This window comes from Saccostrea cucullata, unplaced genomic scaffold, assembly GCF_032062105.1.
Source record: "Saccostrea cucullata isolate Sc308-1 unplaced genomic scaffold, CSIRO_AGI_Scuc_v1 ctg15589, whole genome shotgun sequence".
Taxonomy (NCBI): Eukaryota; Metazoa; Mollusca; class Bivalvia; order Ostreida; family Ostreidae; genus Saccostrea; species Saccostrea cuccullata.
The window spans coordinates 1-14,598 of record NW_026918912.1 but is presented as its reverse complement, the minus strand read 5'-3'; the positions used below and the strand labels follow the sequence as shown (position 1 = coordinate 14,598).

The window sequence follows — 14,598 nt, the reverse complement described above, 5'->3', positions numbered from 1 at the left end:
GACTAAGTTCAAAATAGGTACATTTTAGGTACACTGGAAAATATATAAGTTCAACATAGGTACATTTCTGGCACACTGAAAAATGACAAAGTTCATAGTAGGTAAGATGGAAAATATCTAAGTCCATAATAGGTACATTTTAGGTACACTGAAAAATGACAAAGTCTAAAGTAGGCACATTTCAGGCACACTGTAAAATGACTAAGTCCAAATTAGGTACATTTTAGGTACACTGAAAAATGACAAAGTCTAAAGTAGGCACATTTCAGGCACACTGTAAAATGACAAAGTCCAAATTAGGTACATTTTAGGTACACTAGAAAAAAATTAAGTTCATTTTTGGCACAGAATAGGTATGCCTTTTCTGTACCTATAATAGTAGGCACACATTAGGTACTGAAAAGGCACAAAAAAAGTATGCCTATATGTACCTTTTTTTTGTATGGGTATAATCATTTAGTGACCTCAATGGTTACAATACTTCTAGTTTGATTTCAATTTTTGTTGGACTAAATAAGCTTTGATTAAAAGCAAACTGGTCAATTTCTCCCTGGACTCATTGCATTCCTGTTGGTTCTAATTGATTTTATAGATAGAATCGTGAACTCCTGTAGTCACAGGGACAACATGTTGTACATGACTTAATTGAAATCACAAAAACTTTTTAAAACAAATTTTAGCAAAGCTAGTGGTGTTAACATTTTTAAAGTCTGAGGAAAATACTGATTTATTTATGTTTTCTGATTTCGTTTTATCTTATTCTGTTTCAGATCAAAGCCAGAGAAAGAGAAGAAGGAGTATGTGATCCCTCTGATTCAGAAGAATGACTGGAGGTCAGGATTGAAGTCCGATAAACAGAGAGACGAGGCGGAGGACGAGGCCGTCAGAGAAATTATACAGGGTAACTTATTATCATTTGTACATTCACCAAATATTGTGGTCTGCCTACTTTTAGCTAAATCTCAAAAACAAAGAAAAAAAATTGTTGAAATCATAATGGTTATATTTTTTCCTATTTGATTTTCAATAAGAATGAAATAATTAAAATGATACTAATCTTTTTCCACTAGATGCTCTGTATTTACATTACGAATTTAATTTCAGTATGTAATGCTGACTATAACATTAACAAGGTGATGTGGTCTACTTTTAGATGCTGCCAGAAGGAATGAGGCTTGGAAGGAACAGGGAAAGGTAGACAACTCTGACCTAGCCATTCCTTTGTTAATGCAGAATAAAGTTCCAGAGGGATTTGAAACAGATGAGAAACTAGACGTTTCGCTAAGACCCGATGAAGTAAGTTAATAAAACCTAGAGTAGAATATTATACAATTTATTAAAATACATAATGTACAGGATGTAGTTATGAAAATCAACTGTATTATTAATCTTCATATATTTTTTTTTAACCTAAATATATCTGAGAAGTTTTTTTTTTGCTAACGAATAGAACTTTTTTTTGTACATATAATTTATACATGTTTTGAAAGTGCTTAGAAGACCTTTTGATTTTGTTTACAGCCAGAGGAGGCAGATTATGAGGAGATTCCAATAGAAAACTTTGGTGTGGCCATGTTAAAAGGAATGGGGTGGAAAGAAGGAGAGGGCATTGGAAAAAATAAAAAGTAAGTCATTATCTTTTCAGAAATAAAAGTATAATGACAGTATAAATGATTCACTGTTTTAACTCATCCATCTGTTAAGCTTTCTTTGTTTAAATTTTGTAATTGATAAAATGTATAAAGATTCACGTCTCTGCAAGTTTGACCTACATTTAAAGAGGGATTGGGTAGGGATAGGCAAATATTGTTGCAAAATACAAATAATTTGCTATTTATTGCTTTGCATGGTAAAAATATTCAATAGTCTGTATGACTTACCTTGTCAGAAGTTTCTAAGAACATAGTGAAACCAACCAAGTAGGAAGTAAGAACTTAGAATTGCTTGATCTTACCATATGCATTTAACACATGAAGTCATTATGATATGCTCCTATTTATTTTTTAGGTCACCTGAGTAAACTCAGGTGACCTATTGCTATCTGTTTTTGTCCGTCGTCGTCCGTCGTCTGTCGTCCGTCGTGCGTTAACATTTGAACATTTTCAGCTTCTTCTCTGAAATCACTGAACCAATTTTAACCAAATTTATCATAGAGCATCTATGGGTGGAGGGGAACAAAAATTGTGAATTTCATGGTCCCTGCCCCCCTGGGGCCTGAGGGTGGGGCAAAAACCACTAAATTAGTGCAATCTTTAAATATCTTCTTCTTTACTCCTGGACATCAAGCAGTCAAACTGTTAGTATGATTGTAATCAGCATTGAGTCCTCTACCAAAATTGTGAAATTCATGGCCCCAGGGTCAGGGGTTCTGTGTAGTACTAGGGCGGGGCTAAATAGGTTATATAGTGAAAATGCATTATTTCTTTGAAATTCTTCTTTTCTGCTCCTTGGCATTAAATAAACTAACCAAGTGCATAGTTGAGTTGTAAATGACTGCCTCTTCCAAAATTGTGAATTTCATGGCCCTAGGGCAAGGGGTTTTAGTGCTAGGGCGGGGCTATAAAGATTATATATTAGTGAAAATGCAAAAATTCTTTGAACGTCTTCTTTTCTGTTTGTGGGCATTAAATAAACTAACAATGTGCATAGCTATGTTGAATAAGACTGCCTCTTCTAAAATTGTGAATTTAATGGCCCTAGGGTCAGGGGTTCTAGTGGCAGGGCGGGGCTATATAAATGATATAGTGAAAATGCAAAAATTCTTTGAAATTTTTCTTCTCTGTTTGTGGGGATTAAATAAACTAACTAAGTACATAGCTATGTTGAATAAGACTGCCTCTTCCACAATTGTGAATTTCATGGCCCCAGGGTGAGGGGCTCTAGTGCTAGGGCGGGGCTATATAGATTATATAGTAAAAATGATTTATTTCTTTGAAAATCTTCTTCTTTGCTCCTGAGTATTAAATAAACTAACCAAATACGTAGTTATGTTGAATAAGGCTGCCTCTTCCAAATTTTTGAATTTCATGATCCCTGGGTTAGGGGTTCTGGTGTTAGGGTGGGGCTTTTTTGATTATATAGTGAAAATGCATAAATTCTCTAGAAATCTTTTTTTTCTACACCTGAGTATTTAACCAATGAACTATGTACATAGTTATGAGAAGGAAGGATGCTTCTTTGAGATTTGTGAATTTCAGAGCCCCTGGGTCAGGGCCACTTGTGTTAGGGTGGGGCTCTAATGTTTATTTAATGAAAATGCATGAATTCTTTGAAAATGTTTTCCTTTTTTCTTGGGTATTATGCCAATGATCTTAGTATATATTTATGACAAAGAAAGCTGCTTCTTTCAAAAACGGTTATTTTACTGGCCCCTGGGACAGAGGTGCTTTGGGGGGGGGGTACATAATCTGAAAATTATTTAATACTTTGAAATCTGCACTTTGGTATTAATCAACAACATTATGAAATAAAACTTAAATGGTGCCTCTTTCAAAATTGTGTCAGAATTCCATGGCCTCTGGTTTAAAACATGAATCAAATTTAATTTGTTGGAAAGTTGTTGCATGATACTCACAGTGATTTTTCTACATTTTTTAAAAGGGGCCTGGGCCTTTAGAATTGGGAAAAATGGTCGACATTTGTATCAAATTGGGAAAAATGTTTAAAATTGTCATGTAACCTAAATTGGTAGGTAAAATAAACTATGTAAGTAAATGTAACATCATTAATCAATTTATTTGCTACAAAATAATAAATTAAACATAGTTCTATAGTTTTAACCTTTTTTAAAATCTTTGAAAGTGTTATTGTGACTATATCAGTATACATGTATTTCCTTTTTTGCTCTGACATTATGGTAGACAAAGAGAAAACCCTTCTTGTAATAGCAATGGTTTAAGGTAGAATAATCTGACATGATTTATTACAAATCATTTATTTTTCAAAGTAATTATTAAAGCTTTCTAATTACTATAGCTAAACATAATGCTGCAATTTTTCTCTGCAATACTAGTTGCATCTGCAGGATGTAGAAACAGTTTGATTTTCGTGGAATCAGGGATGCTTCTTGTAGAACTATTAGTACTTGGATTTACAAATAAAGCTATGTTTCACCGGTTAACATGCATCTTACACTTTCTAATGATGTATTTACAGACAAGTTTGACAAGGAGACCCATGTGTTTTTCTAGGTCTTGTAAACGCTTTGAGTAATCTGCTGTTCCTTACTGTTGTTAAAAGAGTCTTAGTGACTGAGAACAATAGCGTTCCATTTTAGTTAAGTCGTACATAAAAAATTCAATATAACAAAAACAACGATTTTGTGTTGGGAAAAAAAGCAAAAGAAATTGGGAAAAAATCGGTAATTTTTGAGAGGGGAAAGGGCCGATATTCGGACCTAAATTAGTTGTAGTAAAATCACTGACTCAGGTGACCTATAAGGCCCATGAGCCTCTTGTTCTTCATCCTTTCAAATGAAAAAAAAATGGAATCAATGTAATTTTTCTGACAATTTCAATAATTATTATTGTAGGAATTTTACACCTGTCATTGCGACACTTCGCCCCAAAGGTCTGGGGTTGGGGGCTGATATCTCGGAGTCCAAACAAGCCAAGTGGAACGGGGAGGAGAAAGGCAAGGACAAAGACGAGGAGATCCTCACTGTGAAGAAGGGAGCTTACTGCGTCCTCACCAAGGGAGCTAACAAGGACCTGTATGGAGTGGTAAGATGATATTTACAACCACTGAATCTTATTCCCCATTTCTAATGAAAACCAGCTTTTAAAGTTGTTTGAAATGCTGACTGTATAATGTTTTTGGACTTCTAAGAAGGTATTTTTTGTGTTTTTCTTTTCTGCAAGATTTAATATTTAAACAACTTTGTGAAATTGTACAAATATGCTAGGCTAATGTTGTAAATTCTGAAAATGTAAACAAAATCTTGTAAACTGTATTACTATTGATATACGGTACTTTGATTCCGATAACTTTTTTACTTGATTTAAAGATTGTTCTTTGAGTCTAATGATTAAAATTAAAGAATTTTATGTGACATGTTTTGTAGATTGAGGTTATGGATTAGTATTAATGTCGTGTGAGTCTACTGATTAAGATTTTATATTTTTATGTGATTGTTTTGTAGATTGAGGGCCTGGACGAGGATAATGCCCGTGTGATGGTCAAGCTGACCCTGTCTGGTAAAATCGTCACCCAGAGTCAGTATGGTATCAGGCTGGTCAGAAAGAAAGAGTACGAAAAGTACTCCAAGTACCTCAGTAAGTACTGTATATAACAAGTACCTCAGTAAAATCATCACCCAGAGTCAGTACGGCATCAGGCTGGTCAGGAAAAAAGAGTACGAAAAGTACTCCAAGTACCTCAGTATTTATATAACAAGTGCCTGAAAAGTAAATAGAATACATGTATTTGACAATCTTTGAAAGTTTAATCTCTTGACCTAATGTAGTACGTTTACATACATCTACTTTTGATTCCCTCCTTTGAAGAAGGGAGGGCATGTTGCTTTGCCGCTGTCGGTTGGTCCACCAACAGTTTCCATCCATTGTCTTCGCAGAAGTTGCACATACTGAAAAGAAATTTGGTACGCAAGTGAGTTAAGGCTAAATATGGATATTTCTATGCAAATGAGCAAATAAAAATTCATAAATTGTATATTTTATGTACAGAGAAAGTTCAAATTGATTTTCTTATACATACTCAGTACCCACAGTTTATTAATGCAAGTGAACATTATGACGTCATATTATGACGTCATTCTTCCCTCCCATTCAAGGTAATAAATCACATCAACAAAATTACGTCGGCGCAAGGGCATATCCTATCTGATTCAATCTAATTAAAATTAGATGTTAGATCCGTCGCATACTTGCTACACTAACATCTAACAACATCCCGTAGAGGGTCACGTCAGAGGTCAATATCAATCAACCAATCAAATTGTCGCTGGCAAAATCATCAGATATTTGTTGACGTAATTGAAGGGAATAAGTCTAGAGTTGTTCCGAATTTGACCTCTGACGTGACCCTCTATGGGATGTTGTTAGATGTTAGTGTAGCGAGTATGCGAGCGGATCTAACATCTAATTTTAATTAGATTGCTATCTGATTAAAAATAAACAATGTATAATATTGAGGAGAATATGCTTAAAATAAATAAAATTGCTGCACAAATCCTATGCACTTTCTCAATCGATTAAATTTTTAGAAAACCTACACTGGACTGTGAATTTTTACCCTGTTTAAACTTAAAACTGCAAGAATGGTAACTAAACAATTGTAGTGCCGACATTTGTGCAGCAATTTCTTAAATCCTTGGAATATTCTGCGTCATTTTATATCTTGTTTCTATTAAACAAAGTAAGGTATTCCCTTGCGCCAAAGCGATTTTCTTGATGTTTCTTATAAAAATGTGTAGTAGAGGTTGATGACATCATAATATGACGTCATAATGTGTACTGGCTATAGCATGTCTTTGGTACCAAGAATGTATAAGAAAATAAGTCTTAACATTTTCTGTGCTTAAGGTAGAGCAATCATGAAATTTAATTAGATATTTTGCATAGAAACCTCCATATGTAGCCTTAACTCACTTGCGTATACAAGAATATCTTAAACTTATCTTCCTATCAAAAGAATATCTAGGTTAGGTTCTGTTTTGGATTAGATTGAGCAATTTTTGACAGAATTATGCCCTTTGGACTTAGCAAAATTTCAATTAGTTACGGTTTCTGTTCGTTTTCTTCACATGTATGTCCAAGGAGGGGGGATGTAAGTGTTTCACAAACATCTCTTGTTTCAAATGTAATAAGGAACTATCATTTATTTTTCCAACGTTTTAAGTGAATTAAAAAAAAATTATAGCCTCTACCAGGTTTGACTATATATTCATTTACAAGATATAGTTCAGGCAAAGGCCATATAGGTAAGCAATGTATTTTGTGAGAATAATAAAGAATTATTTTAAGTGTGAGTATTTTTTTTCTCACTCCAGACAAAGGAAAAGCTGATGAGTACAAAGAAAAAGGCAGTCTAAAGAATGGCTCAAGGAAACGATCCAGGTCAAGGTCACGAGAAAGATCTCACAAAAAGTCACACAGACATAGGTCAAGGTCAAAAGACAGGTCACACAGAGAACGGTCAAGGTCAAAGGAAAGGTCACACAGACATGAGAAGGGTGACAGAAGGAAAGGGAACAGAGACAGATCTCGTGAGAGGGAGGAGAGGAACGGAGAGAGGAGACTACAGGAGGAGGAGAAATATCAGCGGGAGGACAGGAGGACGAGAGAGTATGAGGACAGGTAAGGAAATCTGTAAGGTTTCAGGAATTTTTACTCTGTATCATTTAGACTTTATATTGCTAAGTATGAGAGATATTTTCTCTCATATTGCAATTATAATACATGTAAGTTGTCTCTGTTATGAAATTTTGTATTGCGAACAAGTTCATGTATTTTAATTTTTATGGCGTCGGGCTTGCCCGATCGTCATCTAGCGATCATTCAGGTTTACGCGACCGCACGTGTCAGTGGATGCATCCGCAATAGAAAATAGCAACAGCTGTAAACCAATTTCTTTTAAAATGTTCACAATGAATAATAGCTTGAATATAAAATTAAATCAATTGTATCTTCAATTAATACTCTTACAAAACAACGATATTATGTTTAATTTTTACGCAAGAAAAAGTTATGGTTGTTGCGGATGAATTTCTACAGAGAGGGTGCGTCGAATGACATGAATCACATTTTGGGACCGATTAATGTAATACAAACAATCTTAAATACGGTAAAATAATAACAAAATAAACACGAATACAGCAAGACTATAAAGATTGAATTTCTTAATCTTAGCTTTACTTTTACGATCTTCAATCCAATTTTATCCGAACAACCGACGATATTGACCAGTAATGCCAGTGTTACTGTATTTATCCATTTCCTCCATTTGTTTACCGCGCCCTATCGTAAGTCGATCGTACTTGTAACATTAGAGTCATGGTTGTAGTTAAGATGCAATCACTATACAACAGAACAACGCTCTGACAATGGCAATTAATTAAAATAATTTATGAAACCCTTCATATGTCTTCGATTGACTGAAAAGAAATTAGATTGATATAGAGGATGGACATTTCTGACGATGTCTGGTCAATTCGAACCGTGACTCATTCGGACCAGGACACAAGGCTATCAGGCCCTTTACTGTATTTGTGTTAAGACTATTTTTTTTATTTCATTATTATGTTCCCGGAGTCACTCACTTGACCTATCTGCAGATCTTTTGAAATTGTTTTTCTTGTTCGACGCCATTGAAGCCTTTCAGGCTTTTGATTTTTTTTAATTTCATTGAGAATTGTCTGTTGGTAATTCAAATTTTGTATTATTGCAAAAAATGTTGTTTTAATTTTAATTTGTTTTCACAGGGAGAAACAAGTTTCCAGTTCACAGTCATTTTCAGAAATCTGGGTGCGTCCACAAATCAGGGTCCGAATTATTGACAAGAATTATAAGAAAGGAAACTATTTTAAAAGCAAGGTACATTTTTCGAACACTTTATATTTTATTCTGATATTTTTTAAATAAAGAAAGCCATAATCAATTGTAGGAACATGTATGAACAAGTTTCTATGGAATGTAAAACAACTTTAATGAAAATCTTGATATGAAACTGTTTTTAGCTCACCTGAGCCGAAGGCTCAAGTGAGCTTTTCTGATCACATTTTGTCCGTCGTCCGTCCGTCCGTCCGTCTGTCCGTCTGTCCGTCTGTAAACTTTTCACATTTTTGACTTCCACTGGGCCAATTTTGACCAAACTTGGGTAAAGGGGAATTTAAATTGTTAAAATGAAGGGACATATCCCCTCGCAAGGGGAGATAATCAAGAAAAGACAAAAATGGGGTGGGGTCATTAAAAAATCTTCTTCTCAAGAACCACTGGGCCAGTAAAGCAGAAACTTATGTAGAAGCATCCTGGGGTAGTGTAGATTATAAATTGTTCAAATCATGACCCCCGGGGGAAGGGCGGGGCCACAATGGGGAATCAAAGTTTTATATAGAACTAGAGCCGAGCTCGTTGCAAAGCAACGAGTAGGTCTTCCGTCCTGTTTGACCGGAAGTAACTTTCATTTGAAAAAAAAAAAAAGTAACGAAGTCGAAAAATGGTTTAATCCTCCAAATCTATGTTCATTTTTGCAAAATCAAGCCATTTTTGGCAACTTCCGGTTTGACCGGAAGTACCGTCAACGGACGGAAAATTAAGATTTAAGCTTCCAGTGACATATGATATCCAAAAACCTGTCAAGAACAACAAAAATAAGCAATTTCTGACTACTTTCGGTTTGACCGGAAGTGATGTCCCTGGACGTATTTTGACAACCTCATTAGATAAAGCTTGACATTTTGAACAACTTTGCTTATTTGACGTATTATAATTTCTCAATACTTTTTGAGATATTAAACAAAAACTTCCAAGGGCCCTAGATCCCTAATTTTAGGGGCCAGCCCCTTTTTAATGATATCAAATGAAAGCGCTTGTAATTATGCACAACTTTTATTCAACATGTCTTAACAAAATATTTTTAGTTTTCAGAATATATAAGAAAAATATCTGTAAATTTTCGCTCTTTTAGGCGTTCTAATTTTTGACCCCTATATAGCGCCATTTTGAATGCAGAAATCGAAAAACAAAAACTGATGTGCACAACTTCAATCCTTCTGTTATCTAAAACAAGTAAAATTTCTGCTCCAGCTTTTGTGGTCTCTGAGCCTTTATCCGGAAACGAAAGCCTATGATTTTTCGTTTAAAGGGGAATAACTCAAAACCAGAAGTGACTTTTTGAAATTTTAGTCATCATTCTGATAGAGTTTATAAACGTCTATAACCTCTGAAAATTTGAGCGAAATCCGTTGAGAAATGAGTGAGATATGAGGCCTCAAAGTTGGCGTCTAGGAAAAGGAAAAAGAAAAGAACTAGGAGACTTATTGTTCACAGAACAATAAGAGGTCTTTCCACCTTCTTTGAATTTTAAATTTGTTTTATACCTGACTCCTAAAAATTAAATTCCATGAAAAAGAAACCAGAACTCTCTTAAAGCATAGAAAAAAATGAAAATTCAAAAAAAAAAAATGAATGACCTTGACCTTTGACCTTGAAAAATATTCAAGGTCAAAGGTCAAGGATTACAATGCAGTTGACCCCATGCTTCTATGACTTATAGTTTTCAAGTTATAAGGTTTAATAGTAAGTACAAAGAACTTAAAGGGCAATAACTCATATAAGGGGTCATCAGATCCATTTGCACTTATACAGTGAAGTAAGGCCTAAAGACCCTTAAGATATTAGTGAAGGTTTGGTGTCTCTACAGTCTATGGTTTCGGAGAAGTAGCGATAACATGGTTTTTCACACAAGGGGCATTAACTTTTAAAAGGGTTAATAATAAGGGACAAGAGTGAAATCTTTGAAATAATTTTAAGAGTACATATTAATGATGCATAGACATTAAGTATATGTTAAAAGACAAAAGAGATATAAAAAGAGCTAAATTTCTCATTTTGGAATGACCTTGACCTTTGACCTTTACATGAATTTGAAGGTCAAAGGTCAATGAATCGTATGCAGTTGGTCCCATGTCTCTACAACTTATTGTTTTCAAAATTTTTAATTATTTGTTAAATTCAAAGAGTTTCAGGGGCAATAACTCATTGAAGGGAGCACCGAATGCTTTCGCAATGAATAGATTGAAGAGTCCCCTTAATTAGTCGAAGACATTGGTGAAGGTTTCATACCTCTACAGTTTACGGTTTCAGAGGAGTAGCGATAACAAGCATTTCTTGCGAAAGGGGCAATAACTTCGAAAGGGGTCAAGGTTCATTTACACAGGGTAAACTGCAATAATCATTTAAGGCCATATAAAATTGAAATCTTGGTTCTCAGGCCCGCGCGCATCCATTTTGAGGTAGCCGCATTGCCGATTTTATTGTATTTTTGATAAAATAAAAAGTTGGTATTGCGGAGACCAATCCAGGAAAAAAGATTCCGACCTCATTTGTTTCGTAGTTTAGTATTCAAATATCACTTCCGGTAGCCATTTACAATGAGATTTTGGCTACTTCGTTTGGAAATACATTCGAGGACATTACCTACGATGTTTACACGCTGTTAAGCAATGGATAAAGCAGAAATTTTGACCAGAAATGGAAAGTATATCGGTGATTAAAAAAATTATCTTTATGTTAAAGAAAATTCGGAATTTAAAATTAAAAAAAATACCTCCCTCATCTACTTTATTGCCAATAAAATGAAAAATAAAATGCCACCCTCCCGCATCTGTTTTGGAGAAAATTGGCCTGAGAACCAGTGAATTAAATTTAGATAGCCTAAAGAGTACATTCTTATGGACTATAAATCTTTTTGATAAATCTTCAAACAAAAAAACATGCGGCGGAAAAATAATTAAAAAAAAAATAAAAAAGAACTAGGAGACTTATTGTTCAAAGAACAATAAGAGGTCTTTCCACCTTCTTTGAATTTCAATTTTGTTTTAAAATTAAATTCCATGAATAAGAAACCAAAATTGTCTTAAAGGATAGCAAAAATTAAAAATAAAAAAATGAAATGACCTTGACCTTTGACCTTGATAAAATATTCAAGATCAAAGGTCAAGGGTCACAATGCAATTGACCCTATGCTTCTACCACTTAAACTTTTCAAGTTATAAGGTTTAATAGTAAGTACAAAGAAGTTAGAGGGCAATAACTCATATGAGGGGTCATCAGATCCTTTTGCACTTATACAATGAAGTTAGGCCTAAAGACCCTTAAGACATTAGTGAAGGTTTGATGTCGAAATGGTCTACGGTTTCAGAGGAGTAGTGATAACAAGGTTTTTTGCACAAGGGGCAATAACTTTTAAAGGAATTAATCTTAGGGGACAAGAATGAAATCTTTGAAACATTTTTAAGAGTACATATTAATGGTGCATAGACATTAAGTATATGTTAAAAGACAAAAGAGATATAAAAAGAGCTAAATTTCTCAGTTTTGGAATGACCTTGACCTTTGACCTTTCAATAAATTTCAAGACCAAAGGTCAATGAATCTTATGCAGTTGCTCCCATGTCTCTACGACTTGTTGTTTTGAAAAATTTTTAATTATTTGTAAAATTCAAAAACTTCCAGGGGCAATAACTCATTGAAGGGGTCAATAAATACTTTTCCAATTGATCAATGAAGTGTCTAGTAAATTAGTTGAAGACATTAGTGAAGGTTTCATTTCTCTACAATTTATGGTTTCGGAGGAGTAGTGATAACAAGCTTTTTTCCGAAAGGGGAAATAACTCCGAAAGAGGTCTTAGTTCATATACGCAGGGTCAACTGCAAAAATCTTTTACGGAGTACATTCTTATGAACTTAAAATCTTTTCGATAAATCTTGAAACTCAAAATCACACGGCGGAAAAATAATAAAAAATAAAAAGGAAAAAAAGAAACAGAAGGAAATCAATAGGTCTTTCCACAGAAAGGTGGAAAGACCTAATAATAAACAGAAGAATTTCAATAGGTCTTTCCACAGAAAGGTGGAAAGACCTAATAATAATCTTTACCAACAGAATCAGTAGAAGGTCTTCCGTTGGAAACGGAAGACCTTAAATATATAGGAAAAATCTTTGAAAATCTTCTTCTCAAGAACCACTGGGCCAGAAAAGCTGAAACTTATATGGAAGCATCATGGTATAGTGTAGATTCTAAATTGTTCAAATCATGACCCCCGGGGGAAGGGCGGGGCCACAACGGTGAATCAAAGTTTTACATAGAAATATATTGGAAAAATCTTTGAAAATCTTCTTCTCAAGAACCACTGGGCCAGAAAAGCTGAAACTTATGTGGAAGCATCCTGGTATAATGTAGATTCTAAATTGTTAAAATAATGACACCCGGGGGAAGGGCGGGGCCACAATGGGGAATCAAAGTTTTATATAGAAATATATAGGAAAAATCTTTGAAAATCATCTTCTCAAGAACCACTGGGCCAGAAAAGCTGAAACTTATGTGGAAGCATCCTGGTATAATGTAGATTCTAAATTGTTCAAATAATGACACCCGAGGGATGGGTGGGGCCACAATGGGGAATCAAAGTTTTATATAGAAATATATAGGAAAAATCTTCTTCTCAAGAACCACTGGGCCAGAAAAGCTATAACTTATGTGGAAGCATCCTGGTATAGTGTAGATTCTAAATTGTTCAAATTATGACCCCCAGGGGAAGGGCGAGGCCACAATGGGGTATCAAAGTTTTACATAGAAATATATAGAAAAAATCTTTGAAAATCTTCTTCTCAAGAACCACTGGGCCAGAAAAGCTGAAACTTATGTGGAAGCATCCTGGTATAATGTAGATTCTAAATTGTTAAAATAATGACACCAGGGGGAAGGGCGGGGCCACAATGGGGAATCAAAGTTTTATATAGAAATATATAGGAAAAATCTTTGAAAATCTTCTTCTCAAGAACCACTGGGCCAGAAAAAGTGAAGCTTATGTGGAAGCATTCTGGGGTAGTGTAAATTCTAAATTGTAGGAATCATGACCCCCGGGGGAAGGGCGGGGCCATTATAGGGAATCAAAGTTTTACATAGAAATATATAGGAAACATCTTTGAAAATCTTCTTCTCAGGAACCACTGGGCCAAAAAAGCTGAAACATATGTGCCCATGGAAGGATCATGGGGTAGTGTAGATTTCAAAATGTCTAAATTATGATCAGTGGGGTAGGGTGGGGATGCATTATGTATAACAAGGGTGAAATCTGGTAAAGAACAGAATGGTCAAAGTTTCTCAGGTGAGCGATGTGGCCCATGGGCCTCTTGTTTTTAAGTCTATTAAAAATCAGAGGCATTATTTTTTTTATAGGTGACAGTGTTAGATGTGCCAGGCCCAGAAAACTGTATATGTAAAACAGAAGATGGAAAAGTTTTGGAAGGTTAGTTAATAAAAACAGTGTATAAAAAATATATATGTAATTCAGAAATTTTTACACATATATATTTGCCTTTCTGTTACTTATGTAATTGTAAAATAAATCCAATTTTAAACCCCAGTATTCCAATACATTCATTATTCAATGTTTCCTTATTAATAAGCTATAAGCCTATAATTTACTAATCATACAGGCAGTTTTTACAAATTTCATTTGTTTTCAGGTCTTTCTCAGCTTCAGTTAGAAACAGTCATTCCTAAATCAAACAGGGCCTTTGTATTGATCGTGTCAGGAAAATCTAGAGGACAGGTAATGATTCACAGTGTTATCTCCCTTAAAATGTGATGTGTTTGATTTAAATTCTTTTTCCTCAAGAGATTTCTTTCTTTAAATAAAAATCTAAAACTTTCTGGTTGAATTTCAAAACTGAACAATTACAATTTGTTGAAGTTTAATACTTAATTTGGTTAGTAATGTGTTGTGTTTTGCTCTTAAATGTTTTATTTTCCCTCTTCTTTCAGTTAGGAGAATTAATGTCGAGGAACAAGAAGAAATCTACAGCTGCTGTGCAGTTATTACAAGACCGGGACAGTGTTCTAAACATTAGTTA

At 34.5% G+C, this 14,598-nt stretch overlaps 1 protein-coding gene across 1 annotated transcript; it reads left to right on the top strand.

Annotated features, from left to right (window-relative positions):
• Positions 1–770: 770 nt before the first annotated feature.
• LOC134275730 (G-patch domain and KOW motifs-containing protein-like) lies at positions 771–14,590 on the top strand (the record flags this gene model as incomplete). The annotated part of the gene is made up of 10 exons (XM_062758012.1): positions 771–901; positions 1,154–1,296; positions 1,522–1,625; positions 4,532–4,721; positions 5,141–5,273; positions 7,010–7,316; positions 8,441–8,552; positions 13,922–13,991; positions 14,212–14,297; positions 14,510–14,590. Coding segments are annotated over 10 exons (1,357 nt in total), but the record flags the coding sequence as incomplete, so codon positions are not given.
• Positions 14,591–14,598: the final 8 nt, after the last annotated feature.